Source organism: Leptosomus discolor, chromosome 15 (assembly GCF_034619465.1).
Source record: "Leptosomus discolor isolate bLepDis1 chromosome 15, bLepDis1.hap2, whole genome shotgun sequence".
NCBI lineage: Eukaryota > Metazoa > Chordata > Aves > Leptosomiformes > Leptosomidae > Leptosomus > Leptosomus discolor.
In genome coordinates, this window is record NC_141405.1 from 111,311 (window position 1) to 135,281 (window position 23,971).

At 54.3% G+C, this 23,971-nt stretch overlaps 2 protein-coding genes across 4 annotated transcripts in view; one reads left to right on the forward strand and one right to left on the reverse strand.

The window, feature by feature from the left end:
• Positions 1-1,148: 1,148 nt before the first annotated feature.
• Positions 1,149-9,090, reverse strand: LOC147414351 (TBC1 domain family member 24-like). The gene is made up of 7 exons (XM_086473671.1): positions 8,988-9,090; positions 6,142-7,174; positions 5,691-5,849; positions 4,654-4,717; positions 3,092-3,187; positions 2,127-2,403; positions 1,149-1,294 (listed from the first exon to the last, which is right to left on the reverse strand). The coding sequence occupies exons 1-7, from the start codon at positions 9,088-9,090 to the stop codon at positions 1,149-1,151; spliced, it is 1,878 nt and encodes a 625-aa protein (XP_086329797.1).
• A 5,673-nt stretch (positions 9,091-14,763) lies between these two features.
• Positions 14,764-23,971, forward strand: part of STX8 (syntaxin 8) — a 107,174-nt gene continuing 97,966 nt past the window's right edge. For all 3 annotated transcript variants that reach the window (XM_086473400.1, XM_086473401.1, XM_086473402.1), the window contains exons 1-4: positions 14,764-14,792; positions 15,318-15,417; positions 18,923-19,017; positions 20,642-20,752. In XM_086473400.1, coding sequence (XP_086329526.1) covers positions 14,776-14,792; positions 15,318-15,417; positions 18,923-19,017; positions 20,642-20,752 — 323 coding nt within the window. In that variant the 5' untranslated portion in view covers positions 14,764-14,775. The remainder of the gene's footprint in view (positions 14,793-15,317; positions 15,418-18,922; positions 19,018-20,641; positions 20,753-23,971) is intronic.

Here is a 23,971-nt window from a genome sequence, read left to right on the forward strand (position 1 = left end):
AGGGCTGTGCCTCACCTCCTCGTGTTGCCTGGATTCCCTCTGAAGGGTACAAGCAGTTCCTGTCTGCTGTGCGGCTGGCACTGTGTGAGCTTGCTGCCACCGCTGGCTCCTGCCATCGCTGGAAGCAGGCACCGAGACAACCATACCTCCTGCTCCAAAAAGCTCGAGGAGTGGAACATATGAAAGATAAAACCACGAGCGGTGGGTATAGTTGGAGGTGGGGACGTTCTCATCCTGCAGCCAGAATGGTATCTCTATGGTCTACAACCCTCCCCCAAGGGTTGCCTTGCCTGACTGAGCTACACGTACACGTTCACATTTCATGTTTTAAAATGTCACGTCTCCTCTTGTCCTGACCCCAGGTAGCCGGGGCACGTTGGTTAAGGCTCATATGTATTCACTGCTCGTGGTCTCATATCAGCCCTTTGCGGTGAATATAGATCTCCAGTTTAATACAAAAATGACAAGGCAGGTACACAGCTGGGGCGTTCTTGCTGGCTGCCAGTGTATAAACACGAGGTAGGACTTTGCTAATCAGCGATCAGCAGTTTCAACCATGGACAAAAAGAGCCTCTTGCACTGGGCTGGATGGTGATCAATGTGTGATCCTGGGGGGAGCTCTAGCAACCTCAAGAGGCTACAAAATTCTCTGTATGGCTTGAAGGGTGGTGCTCGCTTGGGACCACAGGCAGGCGGGGTCTGAGGGCGTTTCTGGTGAGCTTTGTACCTCGGTGTTGGGTTTTGCCTAGGCTCCAAATTCCTATAAAATCTACCTGTACTGTGGTACCACTAGTTTGCTGTTGAGCCCCAAGCTGCAAACAGGCCAGGGAGGTGTGAGAAACACTGGACTGGCTCACCTCCCCTCCAGCATCCTAAACTGGGAGAGACTGGCTGGAGTGGGCTGGGTCTAAACTGCAGGAAAGGACCTCAAATGTCCCCAAAGGCAGTGCCCACAGTCCCGTTCCTGGCACCGCATTGCCCTCTCTCCACGCCACCACGATGGCTGACCGTGGAGGGGAGGATGGCGAGCAGTGGTGCCTGCGGCACTGCTGGCAGAGACCGCAGAAGGCAGGCTCGGGTGGCAGCCAGCACGGCGAGGGGTCCCCATCTCCGTGGGTGGCGCGGTGAGGGGCTGTCCCCCATGGGACCTAGGCGTTTTGAAAGCCCCACACTTCCAAGAGCTGCACCTTGAAGTTCTCCTGGCAGAGCAGAGGGTTGTCGAAGGTCTCGCAGTGCTCTGTGCGCCCCCAGAGCAGGTTGGCATCGAGGGACAGAGCCTGGCCTCCCCCTCCACCTGCGAAAGCAAGCAAGATGGTCGGGATCCGCTCTTCCCGCCTTGCCACCCAAGCAGGGGCACTGGCCCAGCTGACGAGGTCTCTCGGGATTGCGCCCATCTCTTAGCTTTCTGTCCTTTGGCCACAGCGCAGAGCTGGGCTGGGGCTGCCCTGAGCTGCCTTCCCTGCTAATCGGGATGTCAGCGTGGAGGCAGAGCTCCTGGAGAGCTCTCTGCAGGGCAGCCAGCGCGAGAGGTTGCCCTGGTAGCACAAGCTGAATTATTAAACTGCCTGAAGAGCTGGAGAGCCAGGAATGCTCCTTGCATCCCTGCAGCCAGGCTTGCCCTCATCCCGCTCCCGAGGGCTGGAAGCGAGGCAGAGGCAGCTGTCAGCGCTGCAGGCATTTCTGACTTGCTGCGGTCCTCTGCCGAGCCCACCCCGGCGGTGGTGGGGCACCAAGATTCAGCCCCCATGCCCAAGCCTCGCCTGGCTGGCATGTCTGCTCTGGGTGACCATGTCTGGCCCATCCTTGGGCTGATCTCCATCTACATCTCCTCTCCATCCCGCACAAAGCGGAGGGAAGGGCTGGGAAGGAAGTTTGAGCTATTGTGCTCCCCTTCGGCTGGCAGAGCCGCTCTGGGGCTCTCAGGAGAGTCCTTGCCCTTGTGCAGCTTTGCACTCTCCTAATTTGAAGAAGAGGGGACTGACTCCATCTCCCCTGACTTTAAACTGATATCCTAAACCAGGAGGTCTTTGCCTCTACAGGCAGCTCAGATTTTAATCTGGAGTAGAGCCCTTTTCAGCCAAAGCAGCGCTGTGTCGGTGGGGGGGTGCCCACCATTCACTGATTACCGATAATGATGCCTTCCCGAGACCCGGACATGAACATGGAGGCTGTTTTGGAGGGCAGCAGGAAATGCCTGATGGCCAGAAACGGGGAGAGACGTCCTTTCCTCTGCAGCAGGGGCACGGTGAGACAGTTCGAGCTGGTGCCACAGCTGTCCGGGGAGGAGCCGAGGAGGGATGCGGGAGAGGGGGAAGGCGACCGCTGGCGTGAGCGTGGCACGGCTTTGGCCAGCTCTGGCTTCTTGATGAACACCCACTCGTACCTCTCTGTCTCGGGGCGCACCTGGAAAGGAGAAACATGGTGAGCCCTGTCCTTTGGGGATTCTCTATTGCTGGGGGAAGAAGGTGCTGCCTGGCCAGGTGAGTCGGGGCCAAATTCTCTGTGCCAGGTCCGGACCTGGGGCCAGAAAGGGACAAGGCTCCCTGGCAGTGCCAGGGCTGCCCTGGAGGTGGCTGTGGCTGAGAGGTTGGTTTTGTTTTTGCCAGGCGCTGCCGGAGATAGGCAAACCTGCATTGCCCCCATTTCCCGGGTGGATGCTGGATGGATGCTGGTGGGATACCAGATGGATGCTGGCCTTGCCCCCAGGATCTCTTGGACCAACTCAGACTGCTCCCCCTGCAGGGACCCCGGGGCTCATTTGAGAGTGCTCCATCCAGGAGCTGCCTTGAGCAAACAGGGCAGAAACCCATCCTGCCTCGCATGCTGCCCTGCTCTCAACCCAGGAGCATGCCCCAGGACCCACCTGGGGTTATGGCATGTTGCCTTGGGGGCTTGGGACAAGCCAGCTAACCCAAGGCAGGAGTTTGTTCTCCCTTTGATCTAGCACAGCAATTTCTGTGCTGCCGCTTCTTGCCAGAGATAAGGGGCAGCTTGGTGCCACCATGCCCTGGGTGGTCGGAGGGGTAAAGGAAAAAGTAATTAATAGACAAACCCGTAAGTGTAACAAAATAAAAAATAAAGTGTGACTTACAGTGAACACAAAGCACTCCCCTGTCCCAAAAAATCCTGATGTTGCACCGCTCTTTTTCCTTTCGCTCCAGTCAGAGGAGAGAAACACCCCGCACACCTTTGGGAGAGAGCACAGGGAGCCGTCAGCGGAGGTGGCAGCTGGGCCCAGAGCAAGCCACAGCAACACCGGCCATCGCACGTGTGTTCAGGAGGGCAAGGGCTCTGCGAGGTCCCCAGGGGGAATCGCAGAGCCAAGCTCTGCTACGCCAGCTAAATCCTGCACTGACAAATCTCTGGTGCTCTGGACATGAGTCCACTCAGCTTCAGTCCCTGAGGGGGGGCTCTGGGAGATTTGGGGGGTTGCTCTTTTGCAGCAGAGGCGGTTGCAGTGAGCTGCGTGCTGGTGGAGTGAGCAGGGCTTGTCTGGCTGTGCTGGTGTGTTCCCTGGCCCGGGCTTGGGAGTAGGAGCTGTGCCCGCCACCCCCGAGCCCAGTCCAGTGCCCAGCGCTGGAAAGGACTAACTGGCTCAAAGCACTGTATGAGCAGCATGGCATCACGCTGTGGGCGGCGGGCTGGGAGTCCCTTGTCCTCAGCTGGCCCCTGGGTGGTGGCGAGGTGGTCACCTGGTTTATGAGTCTTCAGAGAAAATGTGTTTTGAAATGGCAAAGACTCAGGTAACACTTTTTTTTTTTTTTTCACCTGCAAGGCTTTTAACCAGTCCCGGGGGTTCTTCCACCTGCGGTCAGGCTGACTGTGGTGCGGACGTCCTTGACTTCACCGCAGCTGGAGGGAACCTACCGAGGGGTGGGCACTCGTGCCTGTCCTTGATACTAGCTAAGGAATAAAATGAGCTAAAATGTGTAGGAAATAAGGTTTTATAAGTCACCTTCTCTTGTCTGCACAAGGCCCTAGGGGGTGACAGGGTGTTTATCTCTGCACCACGCTGAAGTGTCAGGCTTGGGAAATCAGGACTGGTAGGTCAATAAATCTTTGGGATACCAGAACAATTTACAGAACTTGCCTCTGCTGTTTGATGAGGAGTGGAGAGATAAAATACGGGTTTATGAGCCACTCTCAGAGTCCCCGGGAAGAGGCCTGGCTCAGGGGTTTTTGCAGTTATTTCACGACTTTCAAATATTGTAGAAGCTGTCCTTATTTCTCCTCCATTCCCCTCATGTGGCTGCTCTTGCAATCAGAGATCCTTGCATTTAATGCATTGAAAGCAAGTCCTGGCTCAGACAAAGCATATGCTGACTTCAGGAAAGGCTGCTTAGCAAGGACTGCGTGATTTAGTCTGTATTTGCAGTAACACAGTATCACTCACGGCCTCTCTCCATCTCACTGACAACCCCTCTGTTTCCCCCCAGCAGCACCCTTTAGACCAGCCTGTGTCTAAGGTGGGTCTTGGTGCTGGAGGTGCAGTTTGTTCTCTCCTGGGACCTGGGACAGACCCCAGGGCAGGGCAGGAGAGGGACCACACAGCCCCGTGGCTGCTCCAAGAAGTGCTGGTGGGGGTCAACCACCCATTCCCCTTCCCCACACCAGTACCAGCACAGCCCATTTCTCTGCTTGGGAAATACTCACCTCCCCCTCTGTGGTTTTTATGAGCAGCACCGTTGGTTCGTAGCCTTCACAGCATGTATAAAACCTGTGGAGATGAACGAGGAGGCTGGGTCGATGGGCGTCTGAGACCCAGGAGCAGCATGCCACGCAGAGACCTCTGGCGTGCACCGAGAGTGAGGCTGTAAAGGACACTGGAGAGCAGGGGTGGCTCTTCTCAGCCTTTTGCTGTGTGGGCAGCTGGCCCGAGGGAGCTCGTGGAAGGACAGCAGCAGAAACTCATTGTCATGTAGCTCAAGCAGCTTCAGTGTTCGTGCAGGAACAGAGGGAGTTGGCTTGTGGGACTTCCCAAGTCATCATTTTTGCTTGGTGAAGCAGGTCATAGCTCAGATAAATCCAAATACCAACTCGCCCCACCCCACCCTCAGGCACCACAGGGGCGGAGGAGGATGCTTCATGGGGGGAATTTACTAAACGACCTTGCTTTTCATCTGAATGTGTTTTGTAATCTGGGCTCTGCACCCTGTTGCAGAGGAGCAGATTTGGGTTTCCTGCCTGAAAACATTCATGTAAAGGTGGCCTCAGCCCACTGGAAGGCTTTTGCTGCTTCACAGCTGGGGAAGTCCGTGGCAAACTCATTTTGCAGCTCAGTTTTGAGCCGCAGCACTGACTGCAGCGTCCAGCAGCCACCCTGTGCTCCGTGCCACTGGGAGGGAGCTGGAGTCCTGGGGATGGTGTGCTGGCTGGACCTGGCTGATCATAGCGTGCCTGGCACGGCATGGGACGTGGGGATGTCCCCTGAACAGCACATCCATGGGGCTCAATGTTCCCGGTGCAGTGCCAAGTTGCTGATTGCCATCTCACTGAGCCCTCTCCCCTACAGCCAGCACTGGCCCAGACCACACTCAAGGTCTTGAATCAAGCCCAGGAGAGTCTGCAGGAGACCTCAGGTGTACCCCACGGACACTACACATTGCTCCTTCTTACACCACCAACCTCTGCCCACTTTGACACCTGGCCCATCCGACCCGACCTGACCCAAGGGGCCGATGACGCTTTACCTCTGCAGGCTGCACCCATCTTCTGAGGTGGAGAAGAGCAGCAGCGGGGGGAAGAGGGAGAAGCGCTCAGGGATCCAGGACCAGATGATGCGCATCTCCTGAGCCGTTACAATGCTGGAGCTGAAGTTCTGTATGTCCACGGCCAGGTGGAAGGACTGCCTGTGCGAGGGAGGGGGTCCGTTACTGCCAAGCTGAGGTGCCTGTCTGCTTTTAGGGGTGCAGCCCCCATGCATCAGGTTTTGTCATGCTTTTTGCATGGTGAGCTTTCTGTTCACATCGCTAGCTCTAACTGTACAGTGCTTCCTAACAGGGTTCCCCCCAAGGGGCTGTGAGGCACCCAGCACAGCCAAAGCTACTGGAGATACCTGAAGCTCCCCCCATATTGTATCTCCACTGTAACTCGTATTTTGTCTGCTTAGCCCCAAGAGCTGGCAAGCAGATATCTCCTTACCTGCTCTGCACCATGGTTATGCCCCTCTCCATTAACGCCTTCCTGTTGGCCATCTGGAGAAGCCAGATTTCCTTGCGGGAGAACAGCCGGATGCCAAAGGCTCTCTCTAGGAGTTTGTCGACAGTCACGTGCTCAGCAACGTTCTGCACGAAAGCCTGGAGGTCTGCCTTGATGTCGGTCCCCTCCAGCTTGGCGGAGGTCACTGAGAGCCTGTACTGCTTCAGCAAGGCCAGAGCAATGCGGTAGAGGACCTTCTGCCCCTCTAGCAGGTAGACATCAAAGACACGGATGGCGTAATTGAAGGGGAGGTCGTGAAAGAGCCACGATAACCATTCGGAGTAGACCTCAAAGACGTTCTCAGAAGTGCTGGCTATGAGTTTGTGAGCTGCTGGGCAGTGCTTGTTGGCCAGATCCCCAAAAGTCATGCAGGAGGCCTGGTGGGCCAGGAAGGACTGGTCAATGTAGCTGGTGTGGGGAGCATTGCTGGCAATGAGGCGAGAGATGTTCTCGAAGCACTGAGCTTCATCTTCGCTGTAGTGCAGCAGCAGAGCCACCAGAGAGGGGAGGATCGGGCTGTAGGTTATGTTGGGGAAAAGGTTGCCAACACAGATGAGGATCTTCTTCAAGGCGGTGACCCCTTCCATGTTGAGGCAGTAGGTGGGCATGGAGCATCCTTCCAGGAACTCAGGCAAAGGATGCGAGCTCACACTTAGCTTCCCGAAGAGCCGACTTGCCACGTCCCTGTAGACAAGAGCATCTGGGGTGACGAGACGGCAGGCGACCTGCTGGATGAGCTGGTGGTAGACCTGAGCTCTCAGAGCGCGGCTCGCTGCCCAGTAGCCTTCTCTTGCCAGCTTCTTCACCTCCTTCGGGGGCTTGCTGAGGATGTCTCGGGCGATACGGGCCTGTTGCTCCGTATCTGGCATCCTGTCCCAATCCACGAACTGTCCACAGCTCAGACAGGAGGCATCGATGTCCCAGGTGTCAACCTCGGATGTGATCATGACAGTGACTGGAGATGAGCCAAACATCTCTGTAGGACACAGACCTTTTATTCAACACACTTCACTGCCCCAGCTGACAGTGTTTCACCCCGGCTGACAGCGCTTTGAAGTCTTACAGCAACGTCTTTTATTTCAATAGTTATTCTCCAGCCTGCAAAGGGAAGGTTTCCAGAAGGCTTTGTCTGGCTGGAGCTGCTCACTTTGCCCTTGCCTGCTCACATCAGCTCAGGCCCCTGGTGAAACCACTGTCTCAGGGAAGTGTGGGGCCAGGTACCAGCTGGGTGTCAAGGCTGCTTCAGAACACCGTGAGGGGCTTTGCACCCCTCAAAAAGCTCCTGACTTCCCAGCCTGTGACCTGCAGAGAAGGAGATGCAGAGAGCAGGGACACAGTCCCTGTCCCTTGCAGATGACCATGAGACACCAGTGTTGAACCATTGAAGATAAGGAGCAGCTCGGTCCCAGCCCAGCTCTGCAGGGGCGAGGAGGGACCTCACAGGCAGTGGGGGCCCAAGTGATGCTGAGGCCAAGGACAGAACGGGGCAGGAGGCAATGTCCTGTCTGGGTCTGGCAGCCCAGGACCAGGCTGCCACAAGCCCAGATGGAGCGGGCAAAGCCGGCCTCGGGTGTTTGCCCTCTCTCTTGCTGCCTCCTGCCAAAATCTCCTGCAAAAGTCTTCCGACCCCTCTGGCTGCTTGGGTGCCAGAGGGAAGGTGCCAAGAGAAGGTGCTGCAGTGGAGAGGGGCTCATCAAGGGTGCGGGAATGGTCTGCGGGGTGCCAAAGGGTCCCTGCTTCCCACATGCCCCCATGCACCTGGAGAGACCCCATCCAGGGAACCACACGCAGGGGCTGGTGAGTATCTGAGAAGCCCCTTGGAGACAGAAGGTCCCCGGGGTGCCCTCGGGGGAGGCTCCCGCACACAGCACCATGGCAGGGCTGTGCCAGCCGCCAGCCCTGTGCTGGGAAGAGCAGAGTTTGAGCTCCTCCTAGAGAGAAGTGAGCAGCATTTTCCTGGGGTTGCAAGAGAGCTCAGCTCCAAACCCTGTACAAGGAGACGGGAGTTGTCTCCGCATGGGTAAGTTCTGCTGGGCGGCGATTAATTGGCAAGGATAAAGTCAATTAGCGCACACATTAATTCTCTGATGTATTTATCTTGGATGTGCTCGGTTGGGTTGGGGAGTCTAGGATGGATTTGCACCCAGCCAAACCTCTCTGTTCTGGCCCCAGGGGGACACAGGGGGACAGCGCGGTCCCAGCCCCGTGGGCTGTGTGTGTGGCAGCACGTGGTGGCATGTTGAAAGGGTCTTGGGTGCCTGGGCTACTCCCAGGCTGGGTCTGGCTCTGGCTCCTGCTCTCCAGTTCAGTTTGGCTCCTGCTCAAGTTCAGCAAAACCAGCAGATCAGGTTCAGGGAAAGGGCAGCAGTTTTAGCCGGCTGCTGCTCCACCTGACTCCCTGCTTTGAAGACAGGCAGACTCTGAGTACAGTCACCCAGGCTTCTAGCCATAGACACCGGGCTAAAACAAGCATTGAGGTTGAAGCGGGGCTGTTTGCACCATCGTTGTCCCCAAATTCACCTTGTCCTTGCAGCCACCCACATCAGGAGCGTGCTGCCCTGCCTGAAATACTGAGAAGCATCAACCAGAGCCCACATGGCTGTCATTGCCCCAGCCCAGGGTGCTGGCTGGTGGCTCCAGCTCTGCCCGCCCCAGGACATGCTGGGGGTGTGGGGAAGGAAATGTGGGTCTGCTCCAGCTCCTCTCCTCTGACTAGCGGGGCCAGCGAGAGCCTCTCTCATCTTCCCCAGCGCGAGGCGTGCGGCTGTCCCTGGCCGCAGCTCACTCACCTTGCCCAGTGCTTGTGTTATCGCCCTCGGCCGGCTCAGCCATGGGGAAGCCACCGGCCGCCCCCGCTGGGGAGCAGGGCAGGCTGAGCCCCACCTGCAGCATGTGCCCAGGCTCCGGTGCACCCCGCTGCTGGGTCCCCTCCGTCCCCATCCCCTGCTCTGCCTTTTAAGGGGAGTGCCAGCCCGCCGGCACAGGAGGTTTATTTGGTGTAAATAGGGCGAGGGGTGGAGCAGCTCCCACGCCTGCATCCCCCCTTCCCGCCCCAATTCTGCGCCGAGGCTGGGGAGGGGGACGTAAACACCCCGTGGGATGAGATAGCCATCAAACCAGCAACATGGCCATTAAACTTAATCATTTATTTTTCCCAAGGATAACCTTCATTTTCCCGCTCTGGGGTTCACTCCCTTCGCCAGCGTCACACAGGGCAGGGAGGGTGCTGTGGGGGTGAGGGAGGGCCAGGGCTGTGGCGGCAATCTCCCGTCCTTGAACGAAGGAAACATCAACACAGCCAGTGGGTTTGCAACCACTTCCCGCTGGATGGTCCCGGGGGAGTCGGAAAGAGAAGCACGTGGGCAGTGAACGCCAGGAACTGGGTGATGAGGGAGGGATGAGGGCCACGAGGACTAAGTGATGCCCTTCTGCCAGCGCCCCGGCCACCCTTAGGGACACTTTTTGGCGGTGGGTGTGCCAGGGCTGTGCCGGCTGTGTTTGTGCCACTTCTTTAGCACCAGCCAACAGAAACCTGGGGCGATGCAGACGTGCTCCCTGCAGCACCCCGTGCCTCCGGTGTACTCAGCTGCTGAGTGGGAGCACAAAACGTGAGCGTTGCAGGCACAGTTCTGGTGCTTCAGTGTTTCCAACCTGTCCCCCTTTGAAATAGTTGGCATCGATTGACTTTTAAGCCACAAAATGCATTGCAGAATTACGAACCGTATATTGTATTCACAGACAGAAGAGCTGAGTTGGAGGAAAAGTACCCTCCAGGAGCTGGGAGATGCTCCCAGCCACATTGCACCCATCCAACGTCGCTACCTGGAGAACTCACAGTTCAGGCTGCACTTAAAAGTGGGCATTGTTATAGGCATCTTAAAGGTTGTTAAGAGGGTTTTTTCATTAAAAAATCAGATTTTTTCTCCTGTGATAACAGCAACTCTGGGTGTTGCCTCGCCTCCCTGCCTGCGGGGTCTGCCTGCACCTGCGGTGCATCCCTGAGCATCCGCCGGCACCGGTGGTCTTGGAGCGTCCGCTGAGCGAGAGTGGTCCCTCTGCAGACCCTCCCCTTTCTGGATGAAGCACCTCCTCCGTGATGTGCCAAAAATCCAATGGGAGCAGCATGGTTGTCCTGTCATCCCTCTCCTCCCTTTGCTCCTGGCAAGCTGGGAGCCCAAGGAATTGGGGTCGAGGGGCTCTGTCAGCGAAGGGCCCCCCAGGGTGCTGTGCTGGGTGGGAGGGAGGCGAGGGGCTATTTCCCAGGGTGAGGCTCCTACTCTGCACCCAGAGCCTGTCTGTGCACCCAACGGGTGGCTCTGCTCCACACACCGTCTCCAAAGGGGCAGGTGATGGCTCCCAGCTCCACTCCTGGGTCTCCCTGGGGTCCCCACACTGCACCCCGCTCTGGTTCCCAGTGCCGAGGGGTCGTTTATTCTCTCTCCAGCTCAAACCCTTTTGCCCAGGCTCTTACACCAGCAGGTCCTGCTGCCTTTCCCCAGGACCTTGTCGGCCGCCTTCTCCTTGTTTGCTTTTTCTAGGACAGTGGGTGCCTCTCCCTGAGACTGAAGCAGCTCCGAATCCTCCTGCAGCCCCCCCCCCCCCCCCCACATCTGCCTGCCTGCTCCCTGGCAAACACTCTGCTCCGAGACGGGAGATGGAAATGAATTAGGGACAGCGCAAAATGGATCATCGCTTCATGTGTTTTTAATGGTGAAAAAAATTAAATATGTAGAGGCCGCGCTGGCTCCGGAGCAGCCACGGAGCTGAAGGGCATCAATGTTTCATGGTAACTGCCTGCGAGAGGAGCCAGCTCGATTCGGATGTGCGAAGAGGGCTGCTGAGAAGAGTTGTCACCCCGGGGACGGAGCCCGCACTGTCTTCGTGCCCAGGACACTGCTGGCGCGTGGGTCTTCCTTGGCCACTGCTTCACAGTCCCAAGTGCCCACCTTGAGAGCATCAGTCTCAGCCCCTTCACCGCAGCCCTGTCCTGCAGCAGAGGGGGATGTGCCCCTGCTCCCCACCCCAAGGTGTCCCCCAGCCCTGCCCCACCGCTGCGGGAGAGCAAAGGTGGTGCCTGGGGGTGCTCGGCAGCTCACCAGAGCAGCCCCGGGGGTGGCATCGCTCCGGTGGCGCTTGTTCCCCTTGGCACGTGTGGCTCCTCTTGCTCCTCGCCCAAAAGCCGCCCCAGCCAAACGGGCTTGGCTGCCAGGTCCGAGCGCTCCCCAGGAGCACAGCGGGTGTTGCAGCCGCCTGTAAATACGCTGATGAGGATGCGCTCGTTATCGTGGCATGCCAGAGCAGTTACGAGGGCCATAAAACATCGCTGTCAGGGCCTTGCTGCTGCTTGTCGGGTGCCTGTACCCATGTTTGTGTGCGCATTGACTTGCGTCATCAATCACACCCACCCAAAAAAAAAGAGGAGAAGCCAAATCCTGGCGGATCAGGTGTGGGAAAGGCTCTTTGGGCTTGGACGGAGGCTGCTGCAAAAGCGAGGGCCTGTGCCCACCGCCTGGGTACTGCAGAGCCCTTCGCAGCTGAAATATGGAGTGTCAACAGGGACCAGCACCAGGGCGGCTTCCTGGCAGCCCGGGGATGGGGTCGAGGGGGACAGGCACATCGGAGTGGGCAGGGGGACTGTCAGTTGGAGATGGGCAGGGCCAGGGGATGGGGCTGAGGGTCTGGAGAAGGGAAAGGGCTGCTGCCCAAAGGAGGGGAAAGGCAGGAGCTGGGGAGAAAAGGCTGCGGGGAGCTGGGGGGGGACAGCCCGCGCTGGCATGGGGAGGTGTCAGGGGGCTGCAGGGGGTTTAAAGTGACCCTTGAGCATCAGGAACTGCAGCCCAGGGTGGGACAGGGACAGGGTGACCTGCTGTTTGGGCCTGGGTTCCTATGGTGGTGGGGAAGGGAGTGGGTGGAAAGAAGGAAGGAGGGAGGGAAGGAGGGAAGGAAAGAGGGAGGAAAGGAGGAAGGAGGGAGGAAAGGAGGAAGGAGGGAGGAAAGGAGGAAGGAGGGAGGAAAGGAGGAAGGAGGGAGGAAAGGAGGAAGGAGGGAGGAAAGGAGGAAGGAGGGAGGAAAGGAGGAAGGGAGGAGGAAAAGAGGAAGGGAAGAGGAAAAGAGGAAGGGAAGAGGAAAAGAGGAAGGGAAGAGGAAAAGAGGAAGGGAAGAGGAAAAGAGGAAGGGAAGAGGAAAAGAGGAAGGGAAGAGGAAAAGAGGAAGGGAGGGAGGAAGGAAGGAGGGAGGAAGGAAGGAGGGAGGAAGGAAGGAGGGAGGAAGGAAGGAGGGAGGAAGGAAGGAGGGAGGAAGGAAGGAGGGAGGAAGGAAGGAGGGAGGAAGGAAGGAGGGAGGAAGGAGGGAGGAAGGAAGGGACTCAGGAGGAAGGGAAGAAGGAAACAGAAAGGAAGGGGGCAGCAGAAAGGAAGAGGGGAGGAAGGAGGGAGGTTGGAAGTGCTGCAGAGAGGTGCCAGCCAGGGCAGCCAGCCCTCTGGGAAGACGCAGCACTGGGACACGGCCCACGTGGGGCTGGATGCTGCGTCTCAGGGCTCAGTCCCAGGAGTGACCCCGCTGGGGCGTTGGGCATGGAGGCTCCTCATCCTCTTCTGTTACCCTGGTATTTAACAGTGGCACAAAAATCCTGAAAAAACAAAAAAGCAACTTTTTCCCATAAAAGGCTCCACCCCTTAACGTGTGAATCCCCACAGTGGATCCTGGTGTGCAACAACATGGGGATAATACTGTTTGGATGCAGAGTATTGATTCCTGCTTCCCAGCACTTGACTGGTCCCTCCAGACTTCAACGCTCAGAAATAAAATGCTCTGACACCCAGGGCTGTTTCACAGAGTTACAGAGGCTGGGAAAATTGTGTGAGCACTGAGCAGCTGGTCCTTTCTTCCATCTTCCAGTGTATTCTGTGCTTCTCTGGAAGATGAAAAAGGGCTCCTGGAAAACCAGGAAGCAGCAACAGGCTTGGATGCAGTCTTGCTCCTGACGCAAGCGTCTTTCTGCCACTCCCAGGGCCCTGAGGGCACGGGAACACCCAGGCCTGGAGGGATGCTGGCTTTGTCCCCACGCTTTCTCTGCCACATGGTTTTCTCTGCCTCATTTATTCTCCAACCTGCTGTACCAAAGCTGCCCTGGCACAGTTTGGGTTGAAGATGCCCCCGCTGCTGTGCTTATAGCCGTACATTTTAACCCAGACTATAATATTACTGCAATAGCAATATACAGGTGCCCCCAGGGCATCAAGGCACCCGAGTCAGGTACAAGCTGTATGCAAGAGCCCATCGGTGCCCTGAGGAGCTGCTGCTGATTTCAAAGCTCACTGGTGACCTGCAAAATAGAAAATATAAAGAATTTCCATTTTCCTCAGCAGAAACGGCTGGAGGAGGCTGCGACACCCCCAACCTGGCCTGATGCACCAGCCTTTGTCCCTCCCCGTGCAGCAGCGTCGCCGAGCCCACGCTGCAACAATCCCCCTGGGCTTTAGGAAAAGCATCGAATCCTCTGGGGGTCCCAGGAGCACCCCAAGAGATTGCAAAGGTTTCCAAGGGGGGTCCTGGCTGCACAAGAAATGCGGTGCTGTGGAGACACAGCCAATGGAGGAGGTTTCAACTGCCCCATGCTCGTGAGGGCTCTACCCGTCCTTCCCGGCCTGCGTGGGCCTTGGCCCGCGGTGTGGGCAGGGGCACCCGGTGCCGTGGCTGAGCAGGCGGCAGCCCCATCTCTGCTCTGTCTGGCAGCGCTGTGGAAAGTGCAGCAGGGCCATGCCAGCGCGCGGGCTCCTGCTGGGCGAGGCCCCACCGTGCAAACAGGCCAGGGCAGAGCTGGGGACAGCCACGGCGCTGCACTGCGCAGCTCTGCACCATGCAGCCTGCACTCATGCACCGCTGCGCTCTGCACCTTGTACTGGACACCCTGCACCTCTGCACTACGCACCTTGCGGCACCACACCATGAACCTCTGCACCATGCACCTCTGCCTCCTACACTCCTGCACCTTGTACTGCACAACCAGCACCTCCGCACCCATGCAGCCTGCATTGTACACCCTGCACCTCTGCATCCTGTACCCCTGCACCCCTGCGCCTCTGCAGCCTGTATCGTACACCCTGCACCTCTGCACCGTGCATCCTACACCGCTGCATTGTGCACTTCTGCATTTCTGCACCCTGTATCTCAGCACAGTGCACCTCTGCACCATGCACCTCTGCCCCCTAAACTCCTGCACCTTGTACTGCACAAACAGTACCTCTGCACCCATGCAGCCTGCATTTTACACCCTGCACCTCTGCATCCTGCATCTCTGCACCCACACACCTCTGCACTCTGCACCGTGTATCCTACACTGCTGCACTGTGCACTTCTGCACCCTGTACCTCTGCCCCAAGCACCTCTGCCCCCTACACTCCTGCACCTCGTGCTGCACAACCAGCACCTCCGCACGCACCCACGCACTGTGCACCCGTGCACCCCCGCCCCTCCGCCCGGCGCCTGCGCACGGCGGGGTTTGGGCCTCGGCGGGCGCCGTCGTCAGGTGACGGCGCCGGAAGCGCGGGGCTCTTCCGGGCGGCGGCGGCGGCGACGATGGCTCCGGACCCCTGGTGAGTGCCGGGCCGGGGCGGCGCCGGGCGCGGCTCCCCCGGGCTGGCGCGGCTCCCCCCGCCCCGAGGCTCCGGCAGCTGCTCGGTCGCCCGCGGGCGCTGCGAGCCGGGCCCGAGCCTCCCGGTGGCCGCCGCGGAGACGGGGCCGGTGGCGCTGCGCGGGGCGGCCTCCGCGGAGCCGGCAGCCGGGCGGGGGCGAGCGGCGGGGGCCATGGCGGGCTCTGCGCGGCGGGGCCGCGGGCTGCGCGCCGCCAGGCCCCTCTCACCCCGTTTGGCGGGGGTCCCCTTTCCCCACAGAGTGCTTTTTCCCCCCAAAAAAGCTACTTTTAGGTGAACCTAAAAAGCAGCTGTTTGTGCGCTGCTGGCTCTTCTGCCTGCTGTAGGCAGGCGCCCGCGGTTTTCCTGCCCGGCGAGGCCAGACCGTCGTAATAAAGGCTCGGCCGGCGGGCAGCGGGGCGGCGGGGGGCTCGGGAGCCGGACAGGGGGGTGACGGCGGGGGCCTCATCTGCCGGTTCACCTCCGCAGGCTCTCGCTGTACGATGCCACTTGCCAGATCGCCCAGGAGATCGCTGAGAAAATTCAGGAGCGTAACCGGTACCAGCGGAACGGGGAGAGTTCAGCCAAGGTACTGCTCTGCCGGCGGCTCCGGCGTTTGTAACCGCGGAGTTTTTTAGCTGGATTTTGCTTTTAACTGTTCTAAACACTGGTTAAAGCATTAAATTTGCAGGAGTCAGGTGTGTCCGGGAAGCGTTCAAGTCCTGAATTTCCTGCCTCTCCGGCTGAGGAGGGGGCGAGTGCGTTCGGCCAGTGACATGGCCGGGTGTGCTGCGGGGGAGGGGTGACAGGTCAGGTCAGCGTTGCTGCCAGCTGGGAATCTGCAGGTTAAAAGCTCTGTTTAATGGCAGGGATCTAATATTAATGGTACATTCTTTAAGGTTTCTGTAAAGAAAACAAGAATACAATGTCTACATTAATGGTAGCATTTCAATGAAACAAAGATAATCTTGGATTTAGCAGTAATGGATTTTTTATGTGTGCAAAAATGCTGGCTCTACAAAAAGCGAAAAGGAGAAGCTGGGGGAGCGTCAAGCCCATGCTGCTGACTGCTCAGGGCTGTTGCTGCCAGGAACAGAACTGTTTTCAGAGATCCTCAGTCTAAGAGAAGTTGGGTTGCACGTCAGCTTCTGTGTAAATATTGAATAGATACTTGTTTTTTCCCCACAAGGCTGGCTTGCTTCCTTCTGTAGTGGCTGTAGGTCAGATGAAATATGAATTTTGCAGCCTTTTTTAGCTACATTTCGAACAAAATAGAAGAGTAGAGTTAAATATGAATGAGGAGCAGAAGTTAGAGCTCACCCAGGAATATTATGTTCACCTTTTCACGCTTCCTGTTTAAAAAATGAAACGAGAAGGTTCTCAGGAGGCTGCTTTCTGCAGGACTAGAAGCCTTGTCCCTTCCTTCCAGAAGTGTAGGAGCCTGCTGGATCGCATACCCGAGGGACATGCCATTTGCTTCTCCCTGGGCTGCGCTAAGATGGAAACGCCTGCGAGCCCTGGAGTTCGTGTTTTGTAATAATCTGCATAAGTAAGAGCCTGCTCATTTATTTTGTAGGCTCTGCCCCTCTTAGAGCAGGGTTGTAATGTGGTGCGTGATCACTGAATCCTCTTTGCCAGGCTTTGCTGGTAGCTTTTAAAATAAAATGTGCTTTTGGAGATGTTTCCTTTGAAGAAAACCGTGTAGGCTTTGTGTAAGAATCAGGGCTTGTTAATGGATGACTCAAACTTGATGTGAATTGAGAAGAGTTTCAGAAGGCCCGAGTAAGTGGGATTTCAGAAATACTTTTCTCTACCTGTGGAATTGAGAGGAGTGTTCAGAGGTGGTGGTCGAACTGCCTGTTTTCAAGATGATGAAGTATTAGAGATTGTACAGACATACTCAAGCAATAGAAGACTAATAAAACGATTGCTGCTTAATCCATCTGCATTTATAGAGGACAAAGTTCTCTGTTGGCATCACTGCGATCTGTGACGTGTTCTGAAAAACCCCAACAAAACGTTGTCTCGGGGCTGTTTGAAGCCTTTCTTGCACCGTAGCTCTCCTATGTTGTGTTTTATGGAAACATTACGCGGTTGACTTATTTCTTCATAAAATCATTTGTTCCATGCCCTGTGTTTTCCAAGAGCAGTTTGCCTTTAATCCATTAACAGTTAAAGATGAATATTTGGCAGTGTTTGATTCTACTGTAAACAAGTTTCCAACAATGAGAGAGTTGTTTTCATAGCAGAAATGCATGTTGAGAAATCCACGGCTGAGCAGTCCTATATTCTGTGACTCCTGAATGTTTTAATGGAGCAAAAAAGTCTTTGTACAATATTTGCCAGGTAAGGAGAATGTAAACAAGTTTTTATTTTTATAGTATTTTGCCATTAGCATGGCTGAGAAACCTTATTGCTCATTGCTGAGCAAAAAATAGAGCATAAAATTTAAAATGGAAAAAAAAAAACAACCCCACCCAACCAAACACGTAGGGAAAGATTTCAAGGAAGCACTTACCGGCTGTGAACTCTGCTCTATTGAGCTGATCTTAAAACTTCCTTTGGTTTCTTTTTTTCTGTAGTGGAAGTGAACTCTTTTGTTACGGCATGGCAGCTTCTGGCTGGAGTAGCAGGCGGTGTCTGTGCGTTGGTGACTTTCCTGGACGTGTCTGCCTTTATGTTACTTTGCTGTTCTGGGATGTTAAAGGCTGCATTCTCCACCTGGACCTGAGTACCTGTGAAATGAAAAGACCTCTTATTGCCTGATTGCAGAGCTACAGGATATGTGACATCTTGAACTCCCCTAAAAGCCTTTATACCCCATCCTGGCTCTGGAAATGTTGCCGTCGTGTTTGGCTGCTTTGGGTCCGAAGGGGGGGTTTTGGCCGTGTACTCTGGAGGCTGCCTCGGCGGGGCCGCGGCTGCTTTCCGTCGCTGTGTTTGGTAGCGCTGGATAACAAGGCTGGCTGAGCCAGCGGGCTAAAGTTCGGATGCTGTCGGGGGGTTCTTGGGGTCTCCTGCTCCAGCCCCGTGCAGGCACCGGGTGCACTCTGGCCGCAGACAGGATCCCGGCGGCACAGCAACCGCTCGGTGAGATGCCGGTGTCTGGCTGCTGCCTCTGTGTCCTCAAGAATGCAGAAAGGAGAGGCAAAGCAAAACCAAAAAATAGGCAAAACCCCCTCTGCTACTAGTTCATCACACAGAGCATCTGAGGTTGCTAACCATTAAAATGCACAGCAGGGCTAATAAATAAGTAAATAATAATAGTAAATAAGCAGCATATCAAGTCTTAATGAGGGTGAATTGCATAGTTAATTGCAGTTACCATGTGTGTTCCTAGTATGTCTTGCATAACTGGAATGAAAAGAAACAGCATTTAAGGAGGAAAAACCCAGAGGTTAACTTGGGAAGGGGTGGGGAGAGAGGAGGAGGATTCCCGCAAGCCTCGGGCTTGCTTACAGCAGGGGAGAATGTGGCCGACTTAAGCGCATCTTTAGTAAGAACAGATGCATCTGAATTTTGGGCAGGTCAGTTGTGAGGAAGGGTTGGGAGTCAAAGGTGCTCTGAGAAGGGAGGTGGAGGAAAGCTGAGCTGCTTTGGGATTTTTGAAGTCTGGAGGAGTTCAGCGGAGGGAATGTCTGAACCTGTAGCAACCTTCTCGCTAATCCTGGGCGCTGGGAAAGAAACCTGGTGGCAGAAGAAGCTGGCGCCTTGATTTGTATTAAAGATCAGGGGAAAGAGCTGAGAAACTAACTGGAAAATATTAAAATGTGCTGAAATGTTTTGCCCATATAAAGGAATGTGGTTATAAATACTTGAAAGCAAGCTCTCCGTATTGAACAGCATTAATGCATTAGAGTTGTGTTTGCGAAACTAGTGCTATTTATCTCGTTATTTTGTAAGCAGTCCAAGCCAGTTAACTGTATCGTTCTCTTTGTGGCTCTGCAGCAGAGTTTCTTGGTTTAGGATGGACTCCTTCATGCCAGTACAACTGAAGTTAAATATGTTGTCACCTGCACGTAGTAGTATTAAATTTTATGCATATATAACACAGACTGAAAAAAAAAAAACCACCCCTCTTTCTTTCCCTTCAGCTCAACGTGATTATCAGATCGTCGCTGCAGAACCTCGGAGACAAGATTGATCAGCTGAAGGACTTATTGCTGCGGGCTGTATCAACACACCAAATGTATCTGTGTAAACATCAGCTCACTGACCTTTCTGTCTTGGGGGAGAGAGTGGAAAAATGTGCTGTAATTGCTGTGCCACGTGGTTAGGGTTTTCCCCTCGTTCCATTTTTAGAAGGCTTTGTCTCTAGAACTTTGCTGCTGTTTGATATTTTCCTTGCAGCCATGGTGCAGGAAATGTTGGGAGCCTGGGCATCTCTGGTGTGGTGGGCACAAGGCTGGCTTTGGTGTCGGAGAGAAGCTTTACAAGAAGATCTGGATAATCCCTGAGCTGCCATCGTCTAGCCTGTGCGCTGTGCCGATGCTGCTGGTTGGGTGCTGCTTTGTGAGCCGAGGTCGCTCGTCTGGCAGAAAACTCGCTCGCCTGTTCCTGTCTGTGGTCTCAGGGGCTGGCTGCGGGAGGGCCAGTGCCCACAAAAGGGCAAGAGGAGGCTTTGTTCAGGGAGTGGGCAAGGATGGGGCAGCCCTGACTTGGGCTGACGGGAGGAGCAGTGGAACTGCATCGTCAGAGTGATGTCAAAATGCTTCAAAATGTGCCTTAGAAAGAAATCGCCTGTTTTCTTCTAGGAGCGTTACCCTGTGGCTGGGCTTGGATTTGATGTTCTTTCCACATGCTGGGATAGTCAGGTGTAGGGAGTCAAATAAGTACATCCATCTCCCTGAAGGTATCCAGCAGCAATCTGGTCTCATGAATGAATGTTTAATTTCAAGCTGACTGTAGCAGAAATCCCTTCTAAGCACAGGCCCCCTGAGTGCTGTGCTGATGGCCAAGGATAAAACTGTCCTGTCCAGGGAGAGCTTGAGAGCAGAGGAATGCTGCTGCTGCAGCAGAAATAAACACAAATTGGTTCAGCTATTGCATGATCTGCTCAGCAGTACTTGGAAGAGTTAGTAATCCTTGAAAATGTCACTGAGACTAAGTAAAAAAGGCAAACATCCCCTGTCGAAGCCGCAGCACTTCAGGGCACCTTGTCTCTCAGAGATACTGCATGAATTGTTTTTCTGCTGCACCAGTGTTTCTCGGGGTGTTATGCTGATGAATTGCAAATGGAAACAGATGCTCAAAGTACCTTTTTGGTTGTTTGCTCATCACTTGGCTGGGAGCTGCTCACCTGGTCTGTGTTAGGAGCAGCCAGTGAAGCAGGATGTGAAGTACCCTGTTGATTTGAAAAGCTCTGTTCTGTTTGGGCCTGCCCTGTTTATATCCTAACAGGATAAGTTGGAGCTCTTTTAAGAAGACTCATCCTTCCCTGAAGAAGAGATCAACTGTGTAGGACTTCTTAGTAATAAATGAAAGAATTATGTTGGATTTGGGAGAGGGAAATGCTATTCTTAATTATGTTGAGGTGATGACCTGAAGGTCACTCTCTGCTCACTGTATGGAACTTTGACATGTGTAAACTTCAGAAACATGTTTAGAATAACAGCAGATTTCATTCAGAAAAATGTGACTTATCCTTCCCTTAGAAGTTACAGCCTTTTCTTGAATTGAAATAGTTACTCTAGGTGATTTTGATGACCAGGAAGTCTGAGTTATTTTAAGAATGTATAACAGGTATTATTGTATTATATAAAATTAAAGGGTTTCAGTATTTTTAAGTTTGGTCCTTAACCCAGCGCTGTCAGCACACAACTGGAGGGAGACAGGAGGCAGAATTTGGTGGATGACCTTCTCACACGACAGAAACAACTTCAGGCGTCGTATAAGAATGAAGGCACAGAACCGGATGTGATAAGGTATGGCATCGTCACCTCAAACGAACAGCGTGCTTTGAGTGTGTCTGAAGGTGATGTTAAATGCATCCGTTGAACTCATTTACCTCTGCATGTGACAAACTGCAGTTTCATTTGCTTAGAAATCATGTGGGTTTGTAGTGACAGTATATATGTCCGTGGTGCTGGGGACGAGGGAGTGGGGAGTTGCATGGAAGAGGCAGTAGCTGACTAAGTGATCCTGTGGAGACCATCACTGGGTTGGATTGGTGCGTGCCACCGTACAGGGTCTACATGAACTGTTGGAAAGAAAATTGCCGGGGTGAGGCTTAAGCTTCAGACAGCCCCCTGATGGTGTGGCAGTCAGCGGGGGCCTTCGAATGGCGAAACTTTTCATTTCCACTGTGCTGTGTCCTTCCCAGCTGGGAGGTGGTGGTGAACAGCCTTCAGGTTGTGCTCTCCTTGTGCCGGTCTCATACAGCCCCTTTCGAGTGGAAGGAGTTACGTTTGTCGTCTCTGCCAGGTTCTTCCAAAGAATCCATCCCTGGTGGTCTCTGATCAGGAAGAAAGGCAGAGCCTTTTCTTGAAGTGTGAAATCTGCGTCTCTTGCCTGGGGTGATAAATCAGTAGCAGCCTAAGTTTGTGGGAGTCCCACAGGTGCTGTATCCGTAACATCCAACCCGCGTCAGGCACAGGCTTGGTATGTCATGAGATGAAAAGACATCTCTTAGCTGCAGGTGTTGGGGTCCTACAGACTCGGTGTGCGGTGCGGTGAGGAAGGATGGGTTGTTTCCAGTGCCTTGTTAATGGCCTTTTGAATTTTAACCATTGCCGGTTAGGTCAGCACCAGCTTTTGCCTATGGAATTCCACTGGCGAGTGTTTGCTCCCCTTGGCTGTACTTCAAGGTTTTTGGTGGCTTCAGTTGCTGCATGAGCGTGCGTGTGTCTTGTTGAGGAGCTCCTTGCAGCTGCTTTACATCCGGGAGCTTTTACCTCTCACTAAAATACTGAGTTAAAAATGCTTGCTGGGTGGCAGAATTGAGAGATTCCCATGAATTTGTTACACTTCTTTCCTTTCCCAGTTCAAATAGCGTAACCCACCCTCCCTTTTCTCCTTGTTCCTCCTCTGTCCCCCATGTTTTCAGTGACATCCCCACTGGTCGAGAGAGTATCCTGGCTTCAGCCTGGAGCTTTACACATGCTACAGATGGTCTAAAGGCTCTGCTGACAGCGCTCTGTCTCTTCTGCCTCTTCGTCTGTGGTGTAAAAGTTGATTTTTCTTTGAGAATCTTTTTTTTTTTTTTTTTTTTTTCTTTCAATGTATTTAGACTGCCCAGTGAATTAATTGCTGGAGGAGAGAGAAGAGAAAAGGGGTAGCAAGAAATAAGCCTTGTTCCTAAGCTGGTATCCAGGCTACAGACAACAGAATGATGCTGCCATTTCCTCCTTCCTCTGCAGGCAGACGGGTAGCAGATCTACCACCTTAGCACAGGATTAGGCCGTGGTACGTCAGAATTGAAGTGGAATCTGTTGAGGGACAACTTCAGAAGCATCCTCATGATTCTCTAGGTGATATGCTTTGATCTCTATTAGCCCTGAGCCAACATTCAGGCAAAAACCAAAAAGCTCTGCTATCGGGGAGTGTGACTTACCTGTCCCCTGACCCCGTGCGGGTCACTGATACTGCTCTGTGTGAGATGTACCATTTTGGCTAAATTCCAGTGCAGGTAATTGCATTTCCTCTTCCTAATTTTCCCGTTGCAGATATAGGCAATTTTCTGTCCTGCAAAATGGTGCAGAAGAGAAGCGGAGCTGCTGTCTCTGAGATTGCAGAGCTTGCTGTATTTCCAGGGTCAATGCAATTACTCTCGAGCGTAGACTGTGTAATTGGTGAAACTTTGGTTTAAAGCCTCATATTTTTAGAAAAGTGAACATACATTCTCAGAAGTCTTATACGAATCGCAGCCGTTGGGCGCAGGCACCTGTTTTGTGGATGTGTGTGAAGCTCTGACGCCTCAGGCACGGACTTGGGCTGGCTGTGGGTCACACGAGGGGCAGTGCTGTGCCCCGAGAGCCCTGCACAATGCTGCCTGTGTGGTCTGGGTCATACGGCGGCGCTGAGCAGAGCTTCCTTACCTCTGCCGATCCGTGGTGTAGCGAGATCTGCCTCTGGAGAGTGCAGCTGTACTTCTGCAGTACGGACATGTGAGAGAAATACGTGTTTTTAAAAATTTGTAGCTTGTGCTTCTAAGTGGCAGGTGTTTTGTAATGCACTGTGCTCACTGGACCTTTTCTGTAGCACATACGCAGCGTTGCATTTTGCACATGTAAGGTTACTCATGGGAGCAAGAGCGTTAGAGCCCTCCTGAGAAAGTTTCTCACCTTTTTGGAGTATGTCAGCCCTCAGTCTTAGGACAGAACAAAACTTCCTGTACTTTAACTCCTCACACTTTTGAAGAAATACTCGAGCCTTTTTGCTGATGTTGTTTGAGAACCAGCCACTTTTCAGCGCTGTGCTCTTGAAAAAGCCAGAGACAGTTTTGAAGCTACTGTATGGTAAAAAATGGGGTGTGCCAATGTGAGCGTTGTATCCTACCATAACTGGTAAAAATAAGATTCATTTTTTTTCTAGCTTGTTCACTTTATCTGTCTTGGAGCAGATATAAGAGACGCTCAAGGTTTAACTGATAGTTTTCTGCGTTCACGTGTGTATCCATGTTTCATGAGGGTCTCTTCGGTGACATGGTGTAGAGGTTGGTTTCTCTGGTGTGGTGTTTGGCACAGCCAAAGCACGTGCTTCACTTGGCGCCTTGTCGTCTCTGCGTAACCAGACGTTGTCAGCACAACACCCGCTGCGGGTGGTAAGACTGTAGGCTTTGATGTAGGTTTGGCGTTCTGCAGAGCGCAGTGCAAATCCAGTTGATGCACTGGTGCTGGCTTCGATGTCTATCGGGGAGTCAACCGAAACATGTAGAACAGCAAGCAGGCAAAATGTCTGTGGGGACTGGTGGTGCGAGAGAGCTCCTGTGGGTCGCCTGCTCTGAGCAGTCCATAAACTGATCTGACCTTCCGAAGTGTGGCCGTCCCTGCAGTGGCAGGGCAGCGGTGGCCTGTTGCTGCTGTGGAGCAGGCGGAGGGAAGGTTTCAACCTAGAGCTGCCGCGGTGGGAAGGTGTCGGGGCAGACGGGAGGAAAATATGAAAATCCCATGCTAATTTCAGGCTCTGTTAGAAATGATCAGGGA